General features: G+C 39.9%; 1 protein-coding gene across 4 annotated transcripts in view; it reads right to left on the reverse strand.

Moving 5' to 3' along the window:
• Positions 1 to 24,402, reverse strand: part of ATXN10 (ataxin 10) — a 108,783-nt gene that overhangs the window by 78,679 nt on the left and 5,702 nt on the right. For all 4 annotated transcript variants that reach the window (XR_004746055.1, XM_035309502.1, XM_035309492.1 and 1 more), the window contains exon 3: positions 21,607 to 21,689. Coding sequence is in view for 3 of the 4 variants with exons in the window: in XM_035309502.1 (XP_035165393.1) it covers positions 21,607 to 21,689 (83 nt within the window). In the remaining variant the exon portion in view is untranslated. The remainder of the gene's footprint in view (positions 1 to 21,606; positions 21,690 to 24,402) is intronic.

Here is a 24,402-nt window from a genome sequence, read left to right on the forward strand (position 1 = left end):
CCCCCCCCCCCCCCCCCCCCCCCCCCCCCCCCCCCCCCCCCCCCACAAAAACAATAAAGCAACTGATTAATAATTCAATAATTCATAGAATGAGTCACAGGTCTGCATGAGTTAAAAAAACAAACAAACAAAAAAAAAACACTACAATAAAAGTGAAGTATTGCATTCCTAGTCTTTTTGTAGCATTCAACTTGCATGTTTCTCTAGTTTATTTTCCATCTGGTGGACTTGACTGCTGTAACACATCATCCAACTGTGCTTAGAAATCTTTAGAATAGATATACTGCTTTTCTCCTCTCCAATAGCTCGTTGTCCTTTCAGCAAAAACAAGAAAAATCAAGAAGTTGATTATTAGGTCAGAGTATACACAGTATACTAGTTGAAACAATGTTGCTATGTATTTAATAATATTTTCTGAAAAAGAGGAAAAAAAGACTATTTCACTTTTTTCCTGAAAACTTACAGATCTTTATGAAGCTAAAAATGATTGCCAAACACTCTTTCCAGCATTAGCTATTATTTAGGAAATACTACTCAAAACAATTATACAACATTGTGTCCTTTCCATAGGAACGATTTCTTTAACACCTTAAGTCCATCCCCCTAGCCGTTGGTATCTACAAGCACTGACTTTAACAAATGATTCTGTATCTACATGCACTGCTGAATTTTAATTTTTAAAAAAAGATGTGACAAAAGATGTTGACACTGTGAGTGGTCAACAAGACTATTTTTAAGCTGATGGTCAACCACTGCAAAATTACATGGACTAAGATTTAACTTCTGATAAACAGATTAACCCCAGAGTTTAAGATGTTTTTCCCCCATTGATATTTCAATAGTTCCTGTAAAAGCAGGATGTTCTTTAGCAAATGCAAATACTCAGATTATACATTGCTAAAGAACATCCTGCCTGCATTGGTTATGGAGGATTTTCTAGGTCCTACAAAAAAAAACCTTCTATAAAACAGGGCAACACGTACAATGGGAAACGTTTTTCCTAATGTATTTTGGTATGTTTGTCTACATGTAAACTGATGTTTTAGAATCAGTCAGTACCATCCATGCAACAGGTGAGTCAATTGGTATTATACGGCTCTGCCCAAGGATAGCTTAAATACACTACAGCAGCTCAGTACCTTCAAAGAGCATAGTTCCATTTTTTCCTTTCAATCTCTTACAATCATGTACAAACTGACTCAAACTATAGTACACTTTTTTTCACTTAATTATAATGCAGTACTACCCAGACAGTCTGAAAAATATATATGAAGATTTCACGGGCCTGACCCCGCATCAATTTCCTTACACTTCAAAAGTAATTTCAAAGCGTCATTTTCTTTTGCAGAATCAGATGAAAACTTAAATACTTGAAGTTATTCCGACATTTAAGCATCATGTTTTAAAAGTAATACGCTGTTTCCTTCTGCTCCATGTTATTAGGTGATAATATTTCCAAAAAAGTTACCAAAGTTCCAGTACGGAAGTTAAATGCTTCTGAACTCTTCTATTAACAAGATTAAATGGAATTTCCATTCCCCCCCCCCCCCCCCGCCTTCCTGATTAGGCTACTACACACAAATATTATATTATTATGCAACGTATTTTGCTGTAGTGGATATTATTTAGAAGTTTACATTCATACATGTTTTTTAGGTCCTCCCTACATAAAGCAAGTTTTTTCCTGGTAAGGAATTAGAATTGTGTTTCGAATTCCTACTACCTGTTCTCTAGTTGGGAGCAGGGAACCTGTAAATATGCACACCCATCACTTTGAAAAACCCTGACCTCACCTACAGAAACTTGTAACAGTTACGAGATTTTCTTTTTATTTGGGGCAGACAGCACAGGAAGCCATAAATACATTACTTAGCCTTTTGCTTTCCTTGTTCATCACAAAGGCCGTCTATGTAATGAATTGTCCAATCGTAAATTGGCATTACGTAAGCATATAAAATAAATCCAATCCAAGCATGTATGAAGACATACAACATCAAATGCCAGGCTGAAAACATAAGGCTAGTGAACTTGTAAATCTCTTCATGTTTTGCTAGCCATTAACTAGGCACAAAAGAGATAGTTGGTGTGCTCTCTCTACCATGGCTGCATGCACAAAGATTTACAAGTCACCACCTGCTGACAGACCGTACACCTTTTAAGACGCCTATGAGCTTTGCAAATCTGATTTGTGGACTGCAAGACATAACATAGACCTCTTTCCATTGTTTGTAAACAATTGCAATATGTTTTGTGATATGTCACTATCACTGGAAAAATAAAACCTTCAACTCAGCGTAAGGTGTAGACCTCCATTACTATAAAATGTTAGGTTCCACCACTATCATCCAGTCATTGCTTGGTTTCCTTGTGACTGCAAGTTAAAGCAACTTTCAGTCATAAAAAGAGTTATTTGCCTCTTCACCACCATGAATCATACCACAAATACTGATGAAAATGTATTTTCCTTGGAAAACAGTCTGTCTAGACTAATGTACGGGCTCTGTCATTTAAAGTTATTAAAACAGGGCTTAGTATTTTAGTTCTGTAAATAAAATGAACATCTAGCTACTGACTATATTTCTGCCTTGATCGTACTGCACTTGCTGCAATGCAGCCTAGTAACCCATTTTTACCATCTGTGGAAGACCAAGAATGCTGTGTTTAAAAAGTTTCTGGTCCCACTCTATCTCCTCCACCTTGAAAAGAAAACAAGACTTAATTTTTTTTCTTTCCCTTCAGAAATGCCAATTCTAATATTAACAGAACATTAAGTTCAGTGACTGGACAATCATTCTGATTTTTCGAAGATAAGGGTCTAGGCGAAAGATTTTTTTTTTTTTTTTTCCACTAAGGAGAATGTGCCTCAAAACAAACAGGAAAAAAAGCATAGTTTGCAAATGAAAAGTTACAAGTGAATTAGAAGGGAGCTGGAAGCAATCATTAGAAAACTAAATTAGTCTCTAACATGAACTATGTTCTAACAAGATCTCAGAATGGTAGATTCCAAAGATTGTATTTGTGCATTTACCAGGAAAAGAGTCAGCTGGACAGTCTACTGCCTACCATGAAATCAGTTTCATACTGATTCATACAGCGCTAGCAAAAACTTATTAAATACAGTGACAGGACTGTCCTCTTTACCTTCTGTTATTTTAATTGCATTGCTTTATTTTCAGAAAGAAAAAATACATTAATTTCTTTAAAAAATTATCTATTGAAGTCTAAAGGCATAATAAATGGGACTCCTGTTATAACCCCAGAAGTAGCAAAAACACATGCTTGAGATTACTCACCTATGTAAAGTAAAACATATGTAAGTGCTTGCAGACTTGGAAATTGCATTTATAAGCTTCCTACATGCATCAGGATATAAAATCTTCTTTTTTTTTTTTTTTTTTTTTTTTCAACCTAAAAGTTGAGTCTAAATCTAACCATGTCTCTTTAAAGAGCCTGCTCCAGCAAAATCAGCAAGTTTGAAGTCCTGGGGAGTCTCAACCTGGACTTAAACCACGCCAGGAAACCAAGAAAAATAACAAAAAAGACTGACCACCCACTATGTGTTATTCATAGCATCTAACCATATGACACACTACTATATGATACCTTGCACAGGTCTAAAAGATAAAAGGAAAGTATTAAAATCTAAAGTACTAACCAAGATTATGAGCAAACTTCTCAAATTATTTATTGTTACTATGATTGTTATTTTTGATGGCATACTGTAGACATCATTTCGTTTAAACCAAAATTTCCATTCAAGTGCTTACATTTTCCTTAGAAGAGTGAAACGATCTTTTTCTATGGAAAGGATATCAGACTTTTTTCTACCTTGGAACATTTATATTGTATATTTGGGTCATAATGGATAATGGTCCTTTTGTTATAGGCGGAGATCAACAAATAAGCTTACATTTGGGGTAGTTACTTCCATATCCACTTTAATACACTTTTTCATGTATATGTTTTTGGGCATTACATTTTTATAAATATTTAAAGGTTACTTGCTTCTTCTCATATTCTTGTTATGGTCCCTTCCATACCCCACAACATCAAGTATGCCCAGCGCATGGAAGAAGGGGAATGAACCTGATGTGCTCTGGCACAAATCTTAACACTTTTTCCTTGCTACGCTGGTAATAGAAAGAATTATCATTACAAAGAGATGGAGAGGCACAAGGCATTTCTCTCCCAGGACAAAACTGTTAAAGGAAAGGATGCTGAATGAAAGAGTATCATAGCTTGTATCTTAAACAGCCCCCTCCCTTTCCATCAGAATCATGCTCATGTACCTGGAGAGTCTGGTATTTGTGACACAGCTGTAATAATCATAAGGTTTGGAGGATGTCATGGTGAGCTTTTATGTGATTTTAACTACTTGGATTTTGATCCAAACATGCAACAGTTTATCCAAAGACATGCAGATGCCTCACATTCTTTTTGCCTGGATCGTCCTCCAGTTCCCTTCCATCCCCTATCTCCATCTTCACTTTCTCAGCACGAAGAACAACAGCACTCTCGGACATCTGCAGAAGACTATTTAGAAAGGGCACTTCCTCAGTAAAAGTGAAAACAACTAGATATAACATAGACAGAAGAAATTTAAGATACTCTATCTTTGGGAAGCTGTCTGCATTAGAAGACTTGTTTGCACTGTTCTTCCCATCTTGATCTTGAAGTCTTGGTTGGGGAAAAACAAAAAACAAACAACAACAAAATCTCTCTGTGGTCATATCCTGTAATACCGTAATATAATCTTAAATGTAAAGGTATCCTTTATTTCTTCTCCTGCTTCTCCTTCATCACAACCACAAGACAGGAAAGAAGCATGTGGCCCACACTATACAAATCATTGGAAATAACCCCAGGATCCTGTCCAAAGCCTAGTGGCAGGTTATGAAAATAAAGACTGGTTCCTCTCACTGCCTTTGATACAGAGTGAAGTTAATAACACAGGCACCAAGCAGACGCCACAAGGTCAGACCATCAGAATTATGATGGCCCTGTTTGTGCTAGAGCTTCCCATGTAGCTACTAATTCAGCATAGGATGTCAGTGCAGAGTAGAAACATCACACATTTTCTACCTAAAGAAAGAGACAGGGACAAGTTTTGTACCCATAATAGAAAAACTATTTTTTTTCCACAACTTTACAGTAAACCAATGGTCCTCATGTTAAATCTACAGATATTTCTGTAAGTTTTGATTGACTTTTATTCATGCCCTGCCTCATTATGAATCTTTCGGACATATTTGCTGGTAGGGTAGAGTATAGCAAAGAGAAAAGTAGGAAGGAAGGAAGGGAAGGAGGGAGGAAAGGGCTTACAGACCACTGTGTTTAAAGGTCTACCGAAATACAGACACTGCTGTTCATTTCAAGCCTCAACCAAAGTAACCAGAAACCACTCTAATTAAATAGACATCAGCAAACTCCCATTTCCTTTGTGCTTCCATTGGATATCAATCCACATTTTAAAACCACTATGCATGTGTCATAAATCAGCAACACCTTGGCAGGCTATGCTAGAAAGCCTCCAAAATGCAGAAGCAAGAAAAAAAGAAATAAAAACACAAAAAAAAACTACACACACACACACACAAAAAAAAAAAAAAAAAAAAAAAAGCTATACACAATGCCCAGGAGTAGTATCAGCAACTAGAAAAAGGAACCCTACAAGGTATCCCATTGATCTACCTGTTACCATTTAAGGACAGATGGATACCATTTAAGGATAGATAAACTCAGATTAGTCTCTTTCTTCAAAGGAGCTGAATGATCAGCATCAACCCTAAAAGTCACTGTCTCTGCCTATCAGTACAGCAATTAAAAAGAATTTCCATGAACATCAGGGAAACATCAGTTTTGATCATCAGGGCAATCAACACCACACTGTTGGAAAGCACTAGCTTTTTTCTGTCACCATTACGAAGTCTGTTTTCTATTACATCCAATTCAAGCATGTCAGACAGGTGAACCTCTCAAGGTAGCACAGTTTAAACTAGAAAGTAGTCAATCACTGCAGAAGCAACAGGAATCATGTGGAGAATCAAGCCCAAAGTAGGAGGGAAAAAAAAAAAAAAAAAAGGAAAAAGGGTAGGTATAAAGGGCCACTGGACTCAAACTCAGTAGGAAATTTACATCAGAATTAGGAAAAGGGTGTTTTGGTGGTGGTGTTTTTGTTTGTTTTTTTTTTTTTATAAGAAAGCAAGAGTGGAGTTTCCTATGTTCAGACACAAGATCAAACAGCTACAATTGCTAGTGGTGTCAGGGGGTCTAGAAGTGATGATTCAGGTCCTCCTCAGGCTTCTGTTCTCAGGTTTAAAGTTCCATCCACTCTCCCCATCCCTCCTTTTTTCTCATTAGCATAAGAAAATGTTGTATTTACATAGTGTCTCTTGTCCTTAACCTGACTTTTGTCAATGTATTTAAACTTCCTCTCCTCAAACCTCATTCCGCTCCAGGTGTTACAAAATAAGAGAAAGAAATTAAGGCACACATGAAGTTTCCATATTAATACTGGAAGTCACAGCCAAGCCATGTGAATGAACCCAGAGGTATCATGCTGAAAACAATGCAGCACTGACATTTACTCAGAATGACAGTTACTGAGGAGCACGGCGACCAGGACAGGCAAACAGGGTGTGGCATGTCAGAAGGGTGGGGCGTGTCAGTTTGCGAGGCAGTTCGCCCAGGGAGGGCAGAGCGTTCTCCCCCTGCCTATAAGAACAATTCATCTAACACCTGTCTACCACTAGCTAGGCATGGATGGTCTACGCTAGGCAGAGAGCTCTCTCTAGAACGTCTGTAACCACCCAGACTGACTGCTCGCTCAAAAATGCAGCAGTTCAGGTCTCTGGATGCAGGGAGTGCCAGAGTCTGTTGCTACCATGTGAGGGAGGCAGAGATACTGTGTGTGTGAGGTACAATGAGGTGGATGACCTGGTCAGCCTGGTGGCAGAGCTCAAGGAGGAGGTGGAGAGGTTGAGGGGCATTAGGGAGAGTGAGAGGGAGACAGACTGGTGGAACAACTCCCTGCAAGGCCAGAGACCCCCAGATGGGGGTGGATCCCCTGCCCTGTTGCTGTCGGGCAGAGCGAGGGGACCTACGAGTTAAGGAGGAATGGAAACAGGTCCCTGTTAGACGTTGCAGGCAACGCCCCCCTCTACCGACCCCACCTTCCCAGGTGCTGGGGGAACAATGGCAAGGCTGGGGAAGAAGGCAATGGCCCAGCTGAAGTGCATCTACACTAGTGCATGCAACATGGGTAACAAACAAGAGGAGCTGGAAGCTATCGTGCAGCAGGCAGGCTATGACTTGGTTGCCATCACGGAAATGCGGTGGGACCACTCTCATGACTGGAGTGCTGCAATGTCTGGCTATAGGCTCTTCAGAAGGGACAGGCAGCACAGAAGGGGTGGTGGTGTGGCTCTCTGTATTAGAGAGTGTTTTGATGTCATGGAACTTGAGGCTGGAAATGATAAGGTTGAGTCCCTCTGGGTTAGGATCAGCGGGAAGGCCAACAGGGCAGGCATCCTGATGGGGGTTATGGGGGTCTGTTATAGACCCTCAAACCAGGATGAGGAGACAGATGAGGAGTTCTGCAGGCAGCTGGCAGAAGTTGCGAAATCATCAGCACTTGTTCTCGTGGGGGACTTCAACTTCCCTGACATATCCTGGAAGCACAACACAGCAAAAGCCCAGAGAAAGCAGTCTAGGAGGTTTCTGGAGAGCATGGAAGATAGCTTCCTGATGCAGCTGGTTAGTGAGCCTACTAGGGGAGGTGCCCCGCTAGACCTTCTGTTCACTAACAGAGAAGGACTGGTGGGAGATGTGGTGGTCAGGAGCTGTCTTGGGCAGAGTGACCACAAAATGGTAGAGTTTTCTATTCTTGGTGAAGTCAGGAGGGGGACCAGTAAAACTGCTCTCTTGGACTTTGGGAGGGCTGACTTTGAGCTGTTCAGGACGCTGGTTAGCAGAGTCCCTTGGGAGTCAGTTCTGAAGGACAGAGGAGTCCAGGAAGGCTGGGCACTCTTCAAGAAAGAAATCTTAATGGCACAGGAGAGGTCTGTCCCCATGTGCCCAAAGACGAGTCAGCACGGAAGAAGACCAGCCTGGCTGAACAGAGAGTTGTGGCTTGAGCTTAGGAGAAAAAAGAGGGTTTATAATCTTTGGAAAAAAGGGCGGGCCACTCAGGAGGACTATAAGGATGTTGCGAGGCTATGCAGGGACACAATTAGAAAGGCCAAAGCTCATCTGGAGCTCAATCTGGTTACTGGCGTTAGAGATAACAAAAAATGTTTTTATAAATACATCAACACAAAAAAGAGGACTAAGGAGAATCTCCATCCTTTACTGGATGCGGGGGAAAACTTAGTGACGAGAGATGAGGAAAAGGCTGAGGTGCTTAATGCCTTCTTTGCCTCAGTCTGTAGTAGCAAGACCAGTTGTTCTCTGGATACCCAGTACCCTGAGCTGGTGGAAGGGGATGGGGAGCAGAGCGTGGCCCTCACAATCCACGAGGAAATGGTTGGCGACCTGCTACAGCACTTGGATGCAACCAAGTTGATGGGGCTGGATGGGATCCACCCGAGGGTGTTGAGAGAACTGGCGGAGGAGCTGGCCAAGCCGCTTTCCATCATTTATCGGCAGTCCTGGCTATCGGGGGAGGTCCCAGTCAACTGGTGACTAGCAAACATGACACCCATCTACAAGAAGGGCCAGAGAGTAAACCCATGGAACTGTATAGGCCTGTTAGTTTGACCTCAGTGCCAGGGAAGCTCATGGAGCAGATTACCTTGAGTGTCATCATGCAGCCCTTGGAGGGCAACCAGGCAATCAGGCCCAGTCAGCATGGGTTTATGAAGGGTAGGTCCTGCTTGATGAACCTGATCTCCTTCTATGGCAAGGTGACACGCTTAGTGGATGAGGGAAAGGCTGTGGATGTGGTCTACCTTGATTTCAGTAAGGCTTTTGACACCGTTCCCCACAACATTCTCCTCAAGAAACCGGCTACTCATGGCTTGGATTGGCGTATGCTTCGTTGGGTTAAAAACTGGATGGGTAGCCAGGCCCAAAGAGTTGTGCTGAATGGAGTCAAATCCAGTTGGAGGCCGGTCACTGGTGGCATCCCCCAGGGCTCAGTACTGGGGTCAGTCCTCTTTAACATCTTTATCAATAACCTGGATGAGGGCATTGAGTGCACCCTCAGTAAGTTTGCAGATGACACCAAGTTAGGTGCATGTGTCGATCTGCTCGAGGGTAGGAAGGCTCTGCAGGAGGGTCTGGAGAGGGCGGACCGATGGGCCGAGGCCAACGGTATGAAGTTCAACAAGGCCAAGTGCTGGGTCCTGCACCTGGGGCACAACAACCCCAAACAGAGCTACAGGCTGGGAGATGTGTGGTTAGAAAGCTGCCTGGCAGAGAAGGACCTGGGAGTACTGGTTGATAGTTGGCTGAATATGAGCCAGCAGTGTGCTAAGGTGGCCAAGAAGGCCAGCAGCATCCTGGCTTGTGTAAGAAGCAGCGTGGCCAGCAGGTCCAGGGAAGTGATTGTCCCCCTGTACTCGGCTCTGGTGAGGCCGCACCTCGAGTACTGTGTTCAGTTTTGGGCCCCTCACTACAAGAAGGACATGGAGGTGCTCGAGCAAGTACAGAGGAGGGCTACAAAGTTGGTGAGGGGCCTGGAGAACAAGTCTTACGAGGAGCAGCTGAGGGAGCTGGGACTGTTCAGCCTGGAGAAAAGGAGGCTCAGGGGTGACCTTATTGCACTCTACAGGTACCTGAAAGGAGGCTGTAGCGAGGTGGGCGTTGGTCTATTCTCCCATGTGCCTGGTGACAGGACGAGGGGGAATGGGCTTAAGTTGCACCAGGGGAGTTTTAGGTTGGATATTAGGAAGAACTTCTTTACCGAAAGGGTTGTTAGACATTGGAACGGGCTGCCCAGGGAAGTGGTTTAGTCACCATCCCTGGAGGTCTTTAAAAGACGTTTAGATGTAGAGCTTAGGGATATGGTTTAGTGGGGACTGTTAGTGTTAGGACAGAGGTTGGACTTGATGATCTTGAGGTCTCTTACAACCTAGAAATTCTTTGATTCTGTGATTATTGCACTCTACAGGTACCTGAAAGGAGGCTGTAGCGAGGTGGGGATTGGTCTATTCTCCCATGTGCCTGGTGACAGGACAAGGGGGAATGGGCTGAAGTTGTGTCAGGGGAGGTTTAGGTTGGATATTAGGAAAAACTTCTTTACTGAAAAGGTTGTTAGGAACTGGAATAGGCTGCCCAGGGAAGTGGTTGAGTCACCATCCCTGGAGGTCTTTAAAAGACATTTAGATGTAGAGCTTAGGGATATGGTTTAGTGGAACATTTGTTAGTGTTAGGTCAGAGGTTGGACTAGTTGATCTTCGAAGTCTTTTCCAACCTAGACGATTCTATGATTCTATGATTATTGCTGTCTTACATAGATGCAGTTTACTGTGCTAGACAGGCTGGGCACAGTGATGAAAAATCCAGGCCCTCGAGGAGCACGGCAGCCCTGCACAGGGAGTTTGTGCCTCACACACTGCACAAGATTCAAAGCATGCATGTCCCGCTACGCAGGACAAGAGTTAACCCCACAGCACCAGCAGGTGAAGAACTGCAGGCAGAGGCATTACTACATACAGAAGAGCTGAAGAGAATTCAGCATTTGCAAACTCATGACAATTCTGACCTGTCGTAGTCCAGGTTTGGCTTTTTCCTTTTTGTGGATAACTGAAAGAGGTGTAAAAACTGGCTCTTATTTTGCAGTTGCTGAAAAAAAAAGCCAAAGAACAAAGCCCTGGAACAAAAACCTGAACCAAAGGCCACCCAAGTCAGAGTCCTTCCACTGCCTTTAATGGATTTTGGATCAAACTGTGAAGACAGAGATCCTTCCCATCCACTAAAGGTGACATCAGGGTGACATACCTAAGAAGGGTGAAACTTTCATGGCTGTCATCTTTGCCACAGATGTTCTGAAGACAGATATTTAATTAAAAAGCTGTGAAAATATTCACCAAAACACAGCACAGAGAGTAGTTCTAAAGTTAAAGCTGTCGTACAAAGAGTTTTTTTTTTTTTCCCCCCCTACACCTGATAACTTAAAATCACCCAGCAGCAAAAATGCCCAAGTCCTCCCTGTACCATTAACTAGCAAAGAGGCGCATGTCTTTCATTAGAAAACTTTATACTTGCCTCATAGATGTTTCTGGGAGATGATCACAGTCACCTTTCAAAAGTACCCAGACTCACATTTGATTTTGAAAAAAAATTGAGTTTAACACAAATAAACAACAACAAAATAATAATAATAATACCAAGAGAACAAACCAGTTGCTTAAAACTTTCCTTTTTGGTAAAATAGTAAAATGCTCTGAGCTATAATAATTAGGGAATAGCAAAACTCTGAAAACACAGGATTTTTTAAAGCTATGGAAACATGAGTCTAAAATCCCAATACAAGTGCAAATAGCAGTTTACATCTACCAGATAGCATATCAACTGATTGTTACGGCATACACTCTGCAAATGCTACAAAGACCATGAATGTCCCAATATTATTTTACAGATTGGAAAAGCACAAAGGCCAAAAACAACACCAATAACTCAAATAAACTCATGCTTATGTTTACATAAAATTTTGATGAGTATAATATATTCGTCATATTCCCACAGTTATTCCCCGAAAATACTATAAATATTATTTTGACAATGTAATTATAGTTTTTACTTTAACAGTGGCAGCAAAGTACTGGCACCATTCCCCTACAGAAAAAGCCTAGACAGACAAAGCAAAGATCACACATGGAAACTGGCAACTCTTAAGATCAGGGCTGCCTATTATTTATACTACTAAAAAAAGTCTGTTTAAATTAGAGCTTGGTTTATTTAGATTGTAGAACATAGGTAGCTTAATTGTGCTAAGAGTAAGCAAAAGGAAACCCCAAACAAAAAAAATAAATAAATAGAGGTGAAGATTTTTAAATTCTCTTTTCCTCTGAGCAGCTAAGGCCTATTCTATTCATGCTTCTTTTGGGAAATTAACCCCATGGATTGTGAACCCATTCAGGAACCTCTCTTTCCCACTTCCTCTCCCTTGAAAGAAAAGCTAATAAGACTATGTGTTTAAATTGATAAATGTCAGCTATTAGCAATTCAGTATTTTTGACCTTGCATGACAAGTAAAATGGTTCCAATTTTGTAAGCATCTACTCTCTTGTTCCATGTAAATCAGCACATACCTGACTTGCACAACAAATTTGCAGCATATTCATTTCCAAGATTTGCTCACACAAAAAAAAAGGAAAGAAAGAAACCACAAAACAAACAAACCCAACAACACACACACAGTTTGCCTACTCCTCCAGAGATAAATATAGAGGGCATTGATGTAGGAAGAGAAGAAGGATTAGCTTTAAGAAGGACAGGCCTGTTGGTTTAAATTTAGTAGCTATTGTGTTTGAGAATCTCCAGCATACAATTGAGATGTTGCATCTCAACTGTATTGCATCATCCAACTGTAGTTACATTACAATCAAATTCATATAACCAAATCTGTGGGGAGATGCTTGATGTTCAAACAGCGAGAAGAGGGGGAAAAAAAAAAGGTCTCAGTTTATAGGCTATAAAAGTTAACAATGGTTTCCCAAATGCACTGGGTGAGCACTGGATCTTTGCTGTGCTATTAAGTCTGTCCAGTAAAATTTTACTGCTGAATCACACTTTCCAAGCATATTTTTAAAAAATATTTATTTTTCATATATAATATAAAATGCAATGAATAATTTGGAAATTAAACCATTCAGTGCAATGTGATTAAAGAACTACAGAAAGCAGTGAAAGCAGAATGCCATTATTTTTTTTTAAAGACTAAAACAGGAACACAAAAGATACTGAACAGGAAATAACACAAACACAACAGATAAGAGACAAACTTCTTTGGTCAATATTGGCATATAGTAAAAATATTTAGGCTCTGTATTTGAGTGTTCTGTTTCTCTTTCCTATTAAAGTACATTTTTGGATGACCAGTAATTCCAAATTATGAAGTATAGAAAAAAAAAAAAAAAGAAAGCATCAAAAATAAGCCATGGTTTGTTAAAACTCTTAGGCCAGTTATGTAAGCCCTAAATGTCCTGATTTTCAAACTGATTATTTCTGCATATGAACTAGTCAGATACTTTCTGAAAAAGTCTGAGTATTTACTTCCAGCTCATTTTCCTATTGCCAAGATATAATATTTTTAATGGGACCAAAAAAACTGCTGCTGAGGTGGACTGGCTTGCAGGGGAGAAAGATAAATAGATTAATAAAAATATACAAAATTCCAAGAGCAATTAAGGACGCAGGATTGCCCATTTGAAAATATAAAAAGGAAAACCAATTTAGTGATCTTTGGCAGGTTTGAGAATGTCACCTTCCCCTGCTTTTCCATACGCTTGAAATTAACCAGTCTCTGTTTTTCAGTGCAATTCTGATTTCCAAATGGCTGACTGCAGATTTAGGAACAGGTCAGAAAAAAGAAACATCTAATGTTTAATTTTACCCTAAGAGAGGACAGAACCCAAAGGTTTATTTCTTCTTGCCCTTCTTCAGGAAGTAGAAATCAATTGAATCAGTAACTGATACTAATTTATTTTTGTTTTCAGGAATACTTCTGCAAAGATAACAACTCTAAGTTTCTTGTTTTACTCTCAAACTCTCTTCAAGAAAAAAAATAATGATTAAACAATCTGTTCTGTAAGCCCTTGAAAATGACTTCCAAAAAACTTTTTAAGGATAAGATATCCAGTGCAGCGCATGGGAATTTTTTTTATCTCCTCTTCCCCATTTCTTTCTAGGGATCCCTCATAACTAAATGTCAATGGGATTTTCCATCCTACTTGGATATGTACAGCTTATAAGTAAGTGGTGTTTTAACACGTTCTCACCTTTATAAAGAAATGACACAGAAATTCTTTGATTACAAATAAGTCAATTATCTCTCTTGTTCAATACTGTGACGTTCTCTTTCTGCAGACCTCAGGAAAAGGGTTTTGTTATTACACTAAAGATGAAATCCTTCCATCCCATCTCGCTTTTGCAAGAAATAACGCACCTGGGAGATATATATAGCCTAAGTTACATTACCACTTATTTTTCCAGCACACACACCCTAATGCATTTGTTTGGTTTTTTTAATCTATGAAGGAGCGATGCTTTCATTTCTACAGTGTTCCAAACTCAAGGGTTACTTATTGCCATTTATTCTGCAAAGTACTTCTCTTCAACACTGACAGATTAAAACATACTAAAGTACTTTCCAATGCACTTTCTTCCTACACTATGATAAACCCAAAAGGCAGCAATGGGTCATGAAGGAAAAAACATGATGGCTGATCAGGTCCAAATCACTCTGAGCACTAAAAGAACACTGACTGAAGCTGAACCCAAACAATTATGAATGCTGGTGGCAGGCAGAGGGGAAAAAAAACAAACAAACAACACCAAAACAAAACCCCCCAAAAAAGAGCTCACACACTGAAGATTTCAGATTCAGTGTGGTGATCTTTACCTGAACAGGACCACAGGCCTTCTCCTCTTCTGCTCAAAGCAAGAAACATTTCCTTATAGTTCCCCTGCAAGTATGTGGCATTTGAGGGTACTTTAAAACCATTTCAAACAAGATATTCTGTATTTCCCCCACACCTACCCTCAAGAATAGAGGTGTGAACAGGTGTTAGACATTTTATAGTCATATTGCTATACATCCTACCAGAAAATGCTCAAGTTACTATAGTAAGTGCAGTATTAAAAGTCTACATAGGGTCGTCTTTCATCACTCTCTTTAAAGGAATGTTTTAAGTGCTGTTCTGAATAGAGCAGCTATAGCAGCTTAGCTACATCTGAGTGCTTTTCAGAAACTTGGAAGCAAAGTCAAATTCCTGTACAAGGATCCAATCTCATCATCCACTCTAATTTACCCTGCATTTCTGGACATGACATTAAGATGAGCAAGTGATCTAAACTTTCGTACCACAGCTAACACATCTGGGCATGGACTTTGACAGAACTCTCCAGGTGTAGCCATGACAACTGCTGTTAATACTCTCCTGTTAATGCATGTTTATGCAAACAACCCTGGTTGGTTAAGACCCGTACAAACTTCAAGGCATGGCATCAACTCAGCATACCAATAATAAAACCTATGCTACTTGGTTTAAAGCTAGCCCGAGTATCACCATCAGCCTGGAAATGAGGAATGCAGGTCTAAGGCTCAAAGCACCTCTCTCAGACACACACGAACAGTGCAGCACTGTTCAGCGGCTGACACAATGCTGTTACACTCAGTTCTGCTCCGAGTACAATCAGCTCATTCAGAGAACTTGCACAACAAATTGTCCTTCACAGGGCAGCAATCAGGTAGTGCCCTTTCATCCAAGAGGACAGCGAAGTATTTTGGCAGTTAAATACCTTTAGGCAATTAGGTTGGAATTCAAAGTACATTGTTCAGCATCTCCAATATTTTGAAGTGGTGAAAGGTTTGAGATCTATTTACAAACAATAAGATTAAAGCACCTTCCGTTCAAAAAAAAAAAAAAAATGCGCCACTGAAAGTATCAGCCTATTGAACATAAATTTGCTTCAAAACAGACATGCCCTTGCTGCAATTTATCCAGGAGAACCAAAAAAATAAATAAATAATAATAATAATAAAAAATCCCTTTTTCCCCAGATTTCAGAGATGAATCCTACATCCAGATTTCACTCTGGAATGTGAAGATACATCTTCCTGACAAACCTCAGTGTACCTTCCCACAGGTCTGCTAGATTTTGTTGGAAAGCTTTAAGATTTGCCATAGGAAAAAGGAAAAAAAATCCTCCAACCAAACCAAGACACATGCTATGAAGTGAAGGAGAATTTCTATTTGGGCTTCTGACAAGGATATTTCCTATGTCTGCTGCAATTCCTAACATACTGAACTATTTCTTAGCTCTTAAGAATTCTGGGTCTGCTTAAGTTCAGTTAGAGTTCATCTGGCAGCTTCATCAGCCTGCTCTTCTGGCTAGTGTTCTTGTTCTTTGCACCCACAGCAGAAAAAAGCTTGTTATGATGAAGCTATTTTTAAAATAAATAAATAAATAAAACAAAAGGGATGTGGAGAGGGTACTATGGAAATGCTACTAAACCTATACTCTGTAGAGATATTTTTTTCACAGGACTATTTATTAAAAATGTGAAGAATTTATTACCTATTTTTTGGAAGATCATGTCTCAGATCAGTTAATCAGGAAACAAATGCACCCTCTTGCATACAGAATTTCCGCGAGTAAGTATGGTTCCTATATTTTCGATCACTATTCAAATTAATTCTCAACTGGGAACAGGAGAGCAACATTTGTTATCTAATCTGTCTTCCCACCATCAACGTCCAAGCTCCACAAAACATTAAGTGCCACCTTACACAATCTCCCACTTCCTAAGCTCATTGCATATAGTTTTAAGAACACCAAGGACCAGTTTTCAGACACTGCTGATGAAATACATCACTTCCATTTCTCTCTGCATGACTAGGAACTTCTGTCTCCAAGAGAGGAGGGAGGACTGCCAGAGCAGTAAGAAAACAGAGCACAGTTACAAGTATGTGTGACTTATCTGACACAGATCTGTCTTGACCCTGCATAGAAGGGCTACTAATCACTCAACAGTTGTTTAGCATCCTTGCCCAGCAACTCCCTACACTCATCTAACTGTTGGCTTTCACTGTACTTGCTACTACTTGAAGTTTCCCTTCTCCAATTGCAACAAAATATGATTTGATCAACACAAATTACAACTATGTAATTTAAGGAAATATAAAACAAATTAGGCTATGGAGTGCAACTAAACGTAAACAAGATTAGGAAGTAAGAACAATGGAAGAGTGGCAACAATCAGCTATCTGTAAGCAACACTGTAAGTGAAAGGTCTAAAAATGTTCTTTTAGTATACGTATTAAAAAGAAAGAAGATAATTATTACAGGGATGGTTTGCTCACAGGTGGCACTGGATTAACTTCATGTGCCATATTGAGAAATTAACTAGTTATTTTTAGACTATCTGAAGCCTTAGAGAGTTACTCCAGGAAAGACATACTGATTTACTTTCAGTTTTTCTGGCCCATTGCCTCAATGGTGTAACACATACATCTTTTTCCGCATCTGGACAGGAGAAGCATACAGGAATTTATCTAGCTTTTTATTGAAGACAAAGAATGTGATGCACTGATATGGTGGTTTTACCCTTCTGGGCAGCTGAACTCCACCACAACTGCTCTCTCACTTTACCTCCTCAAAAGAAGATGGGGAGAAAATACAAAGGAAAAGGGCTCAAGGGTTGAGAAAAGGACAGGGAGATCACTCAACAATTACTGTCACAATCAAAACAGACTCAGCATGGGGAGATTAATGGAATTTATTGCCTATCACTAACAGATTAGAGCAGTGAGAAAATAAAAGCAAACTAACTCCTCCCCTCCCTCCTCATCCACCCTCTTCTACCTCCATCCCCTGAGTGGCACAGGGGAATGGGGGCTGCGATCAGTCCCTAACACTGCATATCCACCACTCCTTCACAGTCACTCTCTGCCCCTGATCCACGTGGGGTCCTTTCCACGGGATGCCATCCTTCCTGAACTGATCCTTCGGGGACATCCCACAGGTAGCAGCTCTTCAAGAACTGCTCCCACATGGCTCTGTACCACAGGGTCCATCTGTCAGGAGCAAACTGCTCCAGCACGGGTCCCCCATGGGCAGCAGCTCCCCCCAGACCCCCTGCTCCTGCGTGGGTACCTCTCCATGGGCTGCAGCTCTGGCCTAGGGTCTGCTCCTGCAGGGGTTCTCCTTGGGCCTCAGCCTCTTCCAGGCCTCTTCCACCTGCTCCACCGGGACCTCCTCCACGGGCTGCAGCATGGAGATCTGCTCCATGTGGGACCCATGGGCTGCAGGGGGACAGCCTGCTCCACCAGGGGCCTCTCCACAGGCCGCAGGGAACTTCAGCTTCAGTGCCTGGAGCACCTCCTGCCCTCCTTCTGCACTGACCTTGGGGTATGCAAGGCTGCTTCTCATTCTTCACTCACAGCTGCTGTTGCCCAGCAGTTTTTTCCCTTTATTCAATCTGCTCCCACAGATGCACAACTAACATCACTCACTGGCTTGGCTCTGGCCAGCAGCAGGTCCCTTCGGAGCTGTGTGGAACTGGCTCTGATCAGACATCAGGCAGCTGCTGGGCTCTGCTCACAGAGGCCACCCCTGCACCCCTGTGCTACCAAGCCCTCGCCACATAAACCCAATACAGCTGAAAATTTGCGGCAGGGTTGTCTCAGTAAAGATAAGGAATATTAATTATATTAACCATATATATCATAGGTAGGCCTAAGATAAACTATTAAAAATAAGTTATTTTATAATTATTTTTTTTCCTAGTGGAAAAGGTGCAAAGAAGTCTAGATTTAACTGAACAGATCTTAGAAAGTTTTTAATCACAGCTCGTTGTAGTTCATCTCCTTTTTTTGCTGCTTTGATCACTAGGTATATCATCCCAACGAGCATTTCTTTCCCTCCCTGAGAACCATCACACTGGTTACAGTACTAGTCAGGGCATATATATACTTTATTTCATTTCTTTTTTTATCTATCATAAATTGTAAATATATTGAAATTTCCTTCAAAAGTTACCACACCATTCAGGGACTTAATGGTTACCAATGGATAAAAGAGTGAAAACAAATAACAGATCAGGTTAAAAGATTTTTTTCAGTCTACATCAAGAATTTTCAATCTCTCTTCTTCATAAATACAATAAATTTGGAAGTTCAAACGTATTTAGCCTACAGTGACATGGTTTGGGAAGTTTTCACACAGAATAAACTGAAACTTTACTTAGTGTTGTTCACTCTGCAACACAAAATTACTTCTTTATCCTTTTATTTTATGTAGACTGTTGCTATGGAAGCAACTTGAAGGTATTTAAAAGACCTTAAGGATATAAACAGACATGAAGATTGATTATCAGATTCAAGAAACCATGTAAACAAAGAGACAGGACACATATCCAAATGAACAGCTTGGAATATTCTGCTTAATACCTTATTATCTGCTAGAACAAAATACACATGTGACTCTTTGCCTTGTGACCTTATTTCCCCACATGGAATGTAAGAACGATGAAGCAGAATTATAGTTAATAAATACAGTAACACTAATTTCATGGGTTTATTTTGTTTCAACAATGTTTTCCAAGTCCAATTTCAGAATTTACCACACTTTTTGAAAGTATAGCTAGTAATCCACTGTTGAATATAACTGTTAACTTCTGAAGCACACCCTATGGAAGGAGATTAAGGTAGTGCCTAGAGCACAATTTTCACTTGAAACAAAGTTCACCAGATCACTCGACATGGAATTAGCAACACTTCCTTGTCACTATTTTTTGTTGCTGTTGTACTAACATAAATGGAGTGCCTAAACCCTTCTTGTTACAGATATTTCCCAACAAGATCAATACTACATATGGTATCACATGAATCAACTATTCTGGGTCAATGTATCAAAAAAATAGTTATAACTCAAACTCATTTTGTCATATAAATTCTATGTTGAATGGCTATATAGTGTAACAGCCACAAAACACTTTTTAATGGAATTATTGTTAACAACCTACTGGTCAATTTCTCACTCCCTAGTTTTCAGTGGTGTTAAAAATGTTTTAAACATGTTCTAGCTAGGAAAAGGAGTCTGAAGCAGTTACTCAAGTTACTGTGTTCTTCCCCCTCTTTTCTTTTCTGCCAAATATCATTCACTGCTGCTTGCTCAGATCCAAACAGAAAGGGAACAACACATGTCCATACAATAGCTCATCAAGGAGGCATCAGCTGCCACAAGACTGAGGGGAAAACCTCATGCCATGTAAGTACCCAACAAAAGGTATATCCCACTTTCCTCCAGATGCCGTGAGGAACCACTGATTCCACACTACAACTCCTGATGCTGTGAAGAAGCTGAAGGTGGGAAGTCCAATTCCCCAGGACAGCCTTTCAATCTTACTGCTGTCAATGACCCTACTAGAGACAATTTTGTGCTGGGCAATACCAGCTATCTGGTTCCTATCACTTTTCCTTTTCTCCTACTGGTCTACAAAGGGGTTCACAATTGGTCAGGACATGGCCTTCATGCCTTTTCCCAGGCATGACTGACTCTGTAACACAGCTTGAGAGTCACTCCTCCTCTTCACATTCATCGAGCAAACCCTCCTTCTGCCATCCAGAGGATTTAGTCCTTGTCCTCCTCCACTGAAGGACTGTGCTTGCATTACCAGTCTGCCCCTGGAAGAAGGATTGCAGCAATGGATGAAGGAGTAAACATGACTTAAGCACAATGCCATTACATGCCTGAAAGGCTTCATTTTGAGCCAAATATAGCAGCAAAAGGAAAAGCAATATCTGGAACTTCCCCATATTCATAAAGGCAATATCCAGAACTTCCCAGATTCAACAGCAGGTTACTCTATTTTCATTCTGTAGTTTCGCTTTCACAGAATTAGAGAAAAGCAGCAACAGGAACGCAGTAAAAAACCTCCCCCATGTAACAGCAGTGAAAAGAAACAAAAGCAGCATGAGAAACCAAATGTTTCCTACTCTCTGCAAACACAGATGACAAAGGGGGTCCAAGACAGTAAAGTGTGATCCAACGCCCTATATCAAGCTTAACATACACACACAGAGAAACACAGAACATGAAAAGAAACACTGAAAATGCCTTAATTTTTGGTGAAATGAGTTTTGTAGAAATCACTAGTAATAACCAGCATTAGGCAAGAAGGATACTAAGACATTTTTTATTCACTATATGAATGAAAAAGCAAAAACAAACAAACAAAAAAAAAAACACAACTCATCCACCAAGGACATGTAAATAGTACTCAAATTGGTACTTAGTTCTTGGCATCTATTATCCTGGCCACCCAGCAAACAGTACATAAATGAAAGCAAACAAAAATAATAATAATAAACCTCACAGCCAAGATTTGTTTCCTGGAATCATAACAACTATTTCACGTACCAACAAAATAAAAACAAAGGAACATTTCCTTATTTCAGTATGTGCACAGATCAAATAAAGAAACAGCAAAACAACAGAATGTATTTTGAATGGAGGTTCTATAGGAACTTTGCCTTTTCCCAGTTCAAATATCTTGGGTAACGAAGTTTCCACAAATCCTTAACAATCTACAGGGAACAGTTGAGGGGAAATGCAATGGACCTAGTCTGGGGAAGAAAAATAAAAGAATAGAAGGAAAGAAAATATCTGGGGCTGAGATTTTTTTTTCAGGTACCATAACAGAAGGCCCACTTTTAATCAATTCTGAAATACCAACTATGCACACATACCTTTGCCTTTCTATTCTACCACCCAGATTAAGGAAGAAAGAAATGAAAAACAGAATTAGCATGTTTCAGTTCAAGAAACAATTGAGTTTGCTTATGAAAAAAAAGTAAGGTGACATCATACCACCACATGACTTTCCACATTAAAAAAATACAGTGCAGATGAATTTAACAAAATCTACAGCCTTACCAGTCAGTAACAGTTCTTCTTTGATTTGTATTCCATCAAGCAGTTTGATGAAACGGACAGATGTAGTGATGAGACCCAAGTTCCTGTTATAAAATTGGAAAAAATAAATTAACACATTTTGTGAAATGTGTTAATTTGATTCATGTCGGTATGGAACAATGCTAGGGCTGCATGATTAAATATAACCTTCTATTTAAGAAAAACAGAGTTATTAGTGTACATAGTTCTTGTATCATGCAAAGGAAGGGTCCAGCAATTTGTGTAAATAGAGGGTTTGAAGGGCGAACATTGAGACTCGAGTCTGGGAGATACGAGGACCAAGGAGTGTTTTTTAGGCAACATGACTTTTGCATGGGATGCTGCCCAAGCCTCTGATATCCAGCAAAGAGATCCACCAAATAAGGAGAAAGGGGGAGTTGAAGGACAACCGAAGGACAAAGCCTGGGAGGAAGGCTACGAGCCTTCAGCACAAGAGACCCGCAGAAAGACCACCAGAGACTGATACGCATGCATCCAGAGAGGGTTCGGATTCCGGGAACTATTTATAATAACCCTGCCTTTTCTAGGAATAGTGATGAATATGTATTAGTCTAGGAGCATAAAAATCAGCCACCTGATGTAACAGGTGTGCGTCTTGGTGGAGAAGAGACTCCCGGCGCACCCAGAGCTGCTTGCATGCCTCTATTCACTTAATAAATTACAAACTTTAATTAGAATCCTATTTGGGACTCAAACATCACAATTTCATATGAAATATAACCCAAAAAAAAGCAAAAATCCTATTCGCTTTAGTTAGCATCAAGTCTTTAACATCTTCAGAAATTCTGAAATATCAAGGAGTTTTTCCTACTGGGTCTGTCTGTATCAGTAGCCACAGTACTACCATCAGAAGTAAAAGGAACTGGTTTATGTTTTCTTTCAGACTTCTACAGTTTAGTGTTAAACAGCTTGTTTTCTTTAAGATAGAAGATTTGTATCTTTTATCAGTTTTTAAGACTTCTCCATGCCTTTCACAGAATACATAAGAGAAAGAACATCTAGAAAGTTTTCACATTTTCACAATACTACCATTCAAAATAATTCAGACGTAATACACTATTCCTGGTTGCCTTAGTTTATGTATTATCTCTAAGTAAGGTACATTCTAATGATAACCAATGGAGGGAAGGCACAAAATATAAATTGCTTTGAAATCCATAGCAACTATATTATGTGATTGCAGTTCTATATCCAATACAAGTAGTTAAAGAAGAGATGCCATAGTTGAATTTTTATAACTTTTAATGAATAGGAAACAAATATATAAGCTTTTGATTGTGTTTGTTTTGAGCTTTCACATATCCTTAAGGATAACTACAACATTCAGCTCCTGGACCAACAGCTGCCAATGAACAATGATCAGTCCTGACATAATTGCTTCCTCACGGAAACTTGAGTTCATTTAGTGTTGCAGTAAAAAGCAAGAGTAAATGTTAGGAAAAGCCACACAAAAAGCCCATCACCTACCCTCTCATGCTGGCCTGCTTTTTCTATGGAATGATGCACTATTCCACCACTGAACCTTCAGAAGACACTCCTTATTGAATAGTGGAAAACGTGAGGCTATTAATGTATCTTTGATTTCATCAGACTGCACACTAACAATTTTGGACACAACACATTCAGACTTAAGTACTCTTCCCTTCAGATTTTGCTATTCTTCTAAATCCAATATTAACACCTAGCAGGTTATTCCTGTAATTTAAATAGTTTTGTTTGTCTGAAGTTCTAGCATCCAAGGAAAGCCATGATATATGCTATTTAGTAATAAACTGCAGGTACTTAAAAATCCTTAAGAAGTGATTGGTGACTGCTATCAAACAAACAGGGTCAATTCACAGGGAAACGTACAAAACCCTGGGCAGGAAGCAAGGAAGATGAAGTAATCATTTATCCCTGCTCTAATAAGAAACACAGGGTGACAGTAAATATAAACTAATTTACAGCCTGCCAGAAGTGAGGCGAGTTGTAATCAATAATGACAAAATAATTCTACAGCCAAAAATCAGCAACCCTGGAGGTAGACAACATGTGCGTCAGAATGTACATGCAGTCAAGATAGAATGACTGAAACTTCATAATACCATTTCTGCCAAACCTCCACACCCAGGCACGAGTTACTGTAAAAATATCACATCATCATAGATGAATGCAGAATAATTATTTGTCTTCTGCCGATGTTTGTTTGACAAACAAGTTATCTTTCCCAGTATGCTCTACAACAGAAAGGAAACCAAGGATGCATTCATATATATATCAAACACATACATGCACACCAGTATATATACAATCCATTAAAATCAAAACATTTCCCATTCCTTCAGACCCCAAATTTCTTCATAACATGAAAAACAGAGAAACTGGAAGGAACAAAGCTTCATATTCCCCAGTAGTTTCAAGTTATTAAACAACCCGTGAGTTTACAATCATTGCATTCTTTCCAATAAAGAATCAGTTAATTTTGGTCAAAAGAAATGTAGTTTTTCTTTTTTTGAATATCTGAATGTTGCACACTTCAAAATCAAAGGTACATAATTTTTCTTCCATTCACAACTTTTAATCATTCAAGACATTTAATCCTTAAACAAGCTGTGCATTTGCAACTGTTTAAAATCAGCACAAACGTATGGCCAATATGTTGTTAGCTCAAAGCAGCCACTGTGGTACATACACCACTACCTTGCTACAAAGCCAGAACAGTACCCAAAGAGTGACCTACAAAGCCAAACACTGCTACAAACACCATCAGAACTTTCT

The sequence above is a fragment of the Oxyura jamaicensis genome, chromosome 1, assembly GCF_011077185.1.
Source record: "Oxyura jamaicensis isolate SHBP4307 breed ruddy duck chromosome 1, BPBGC_Ojam_1.0, whole genome shotgun sequence".
Classification (NCBI taxonomy): domain Eukaryota; kingdom Metazoa; phylum Chordata; class Aves; order Anseriformes; family Anatidae; genus Oxyura; species Oxyura jamaicensis.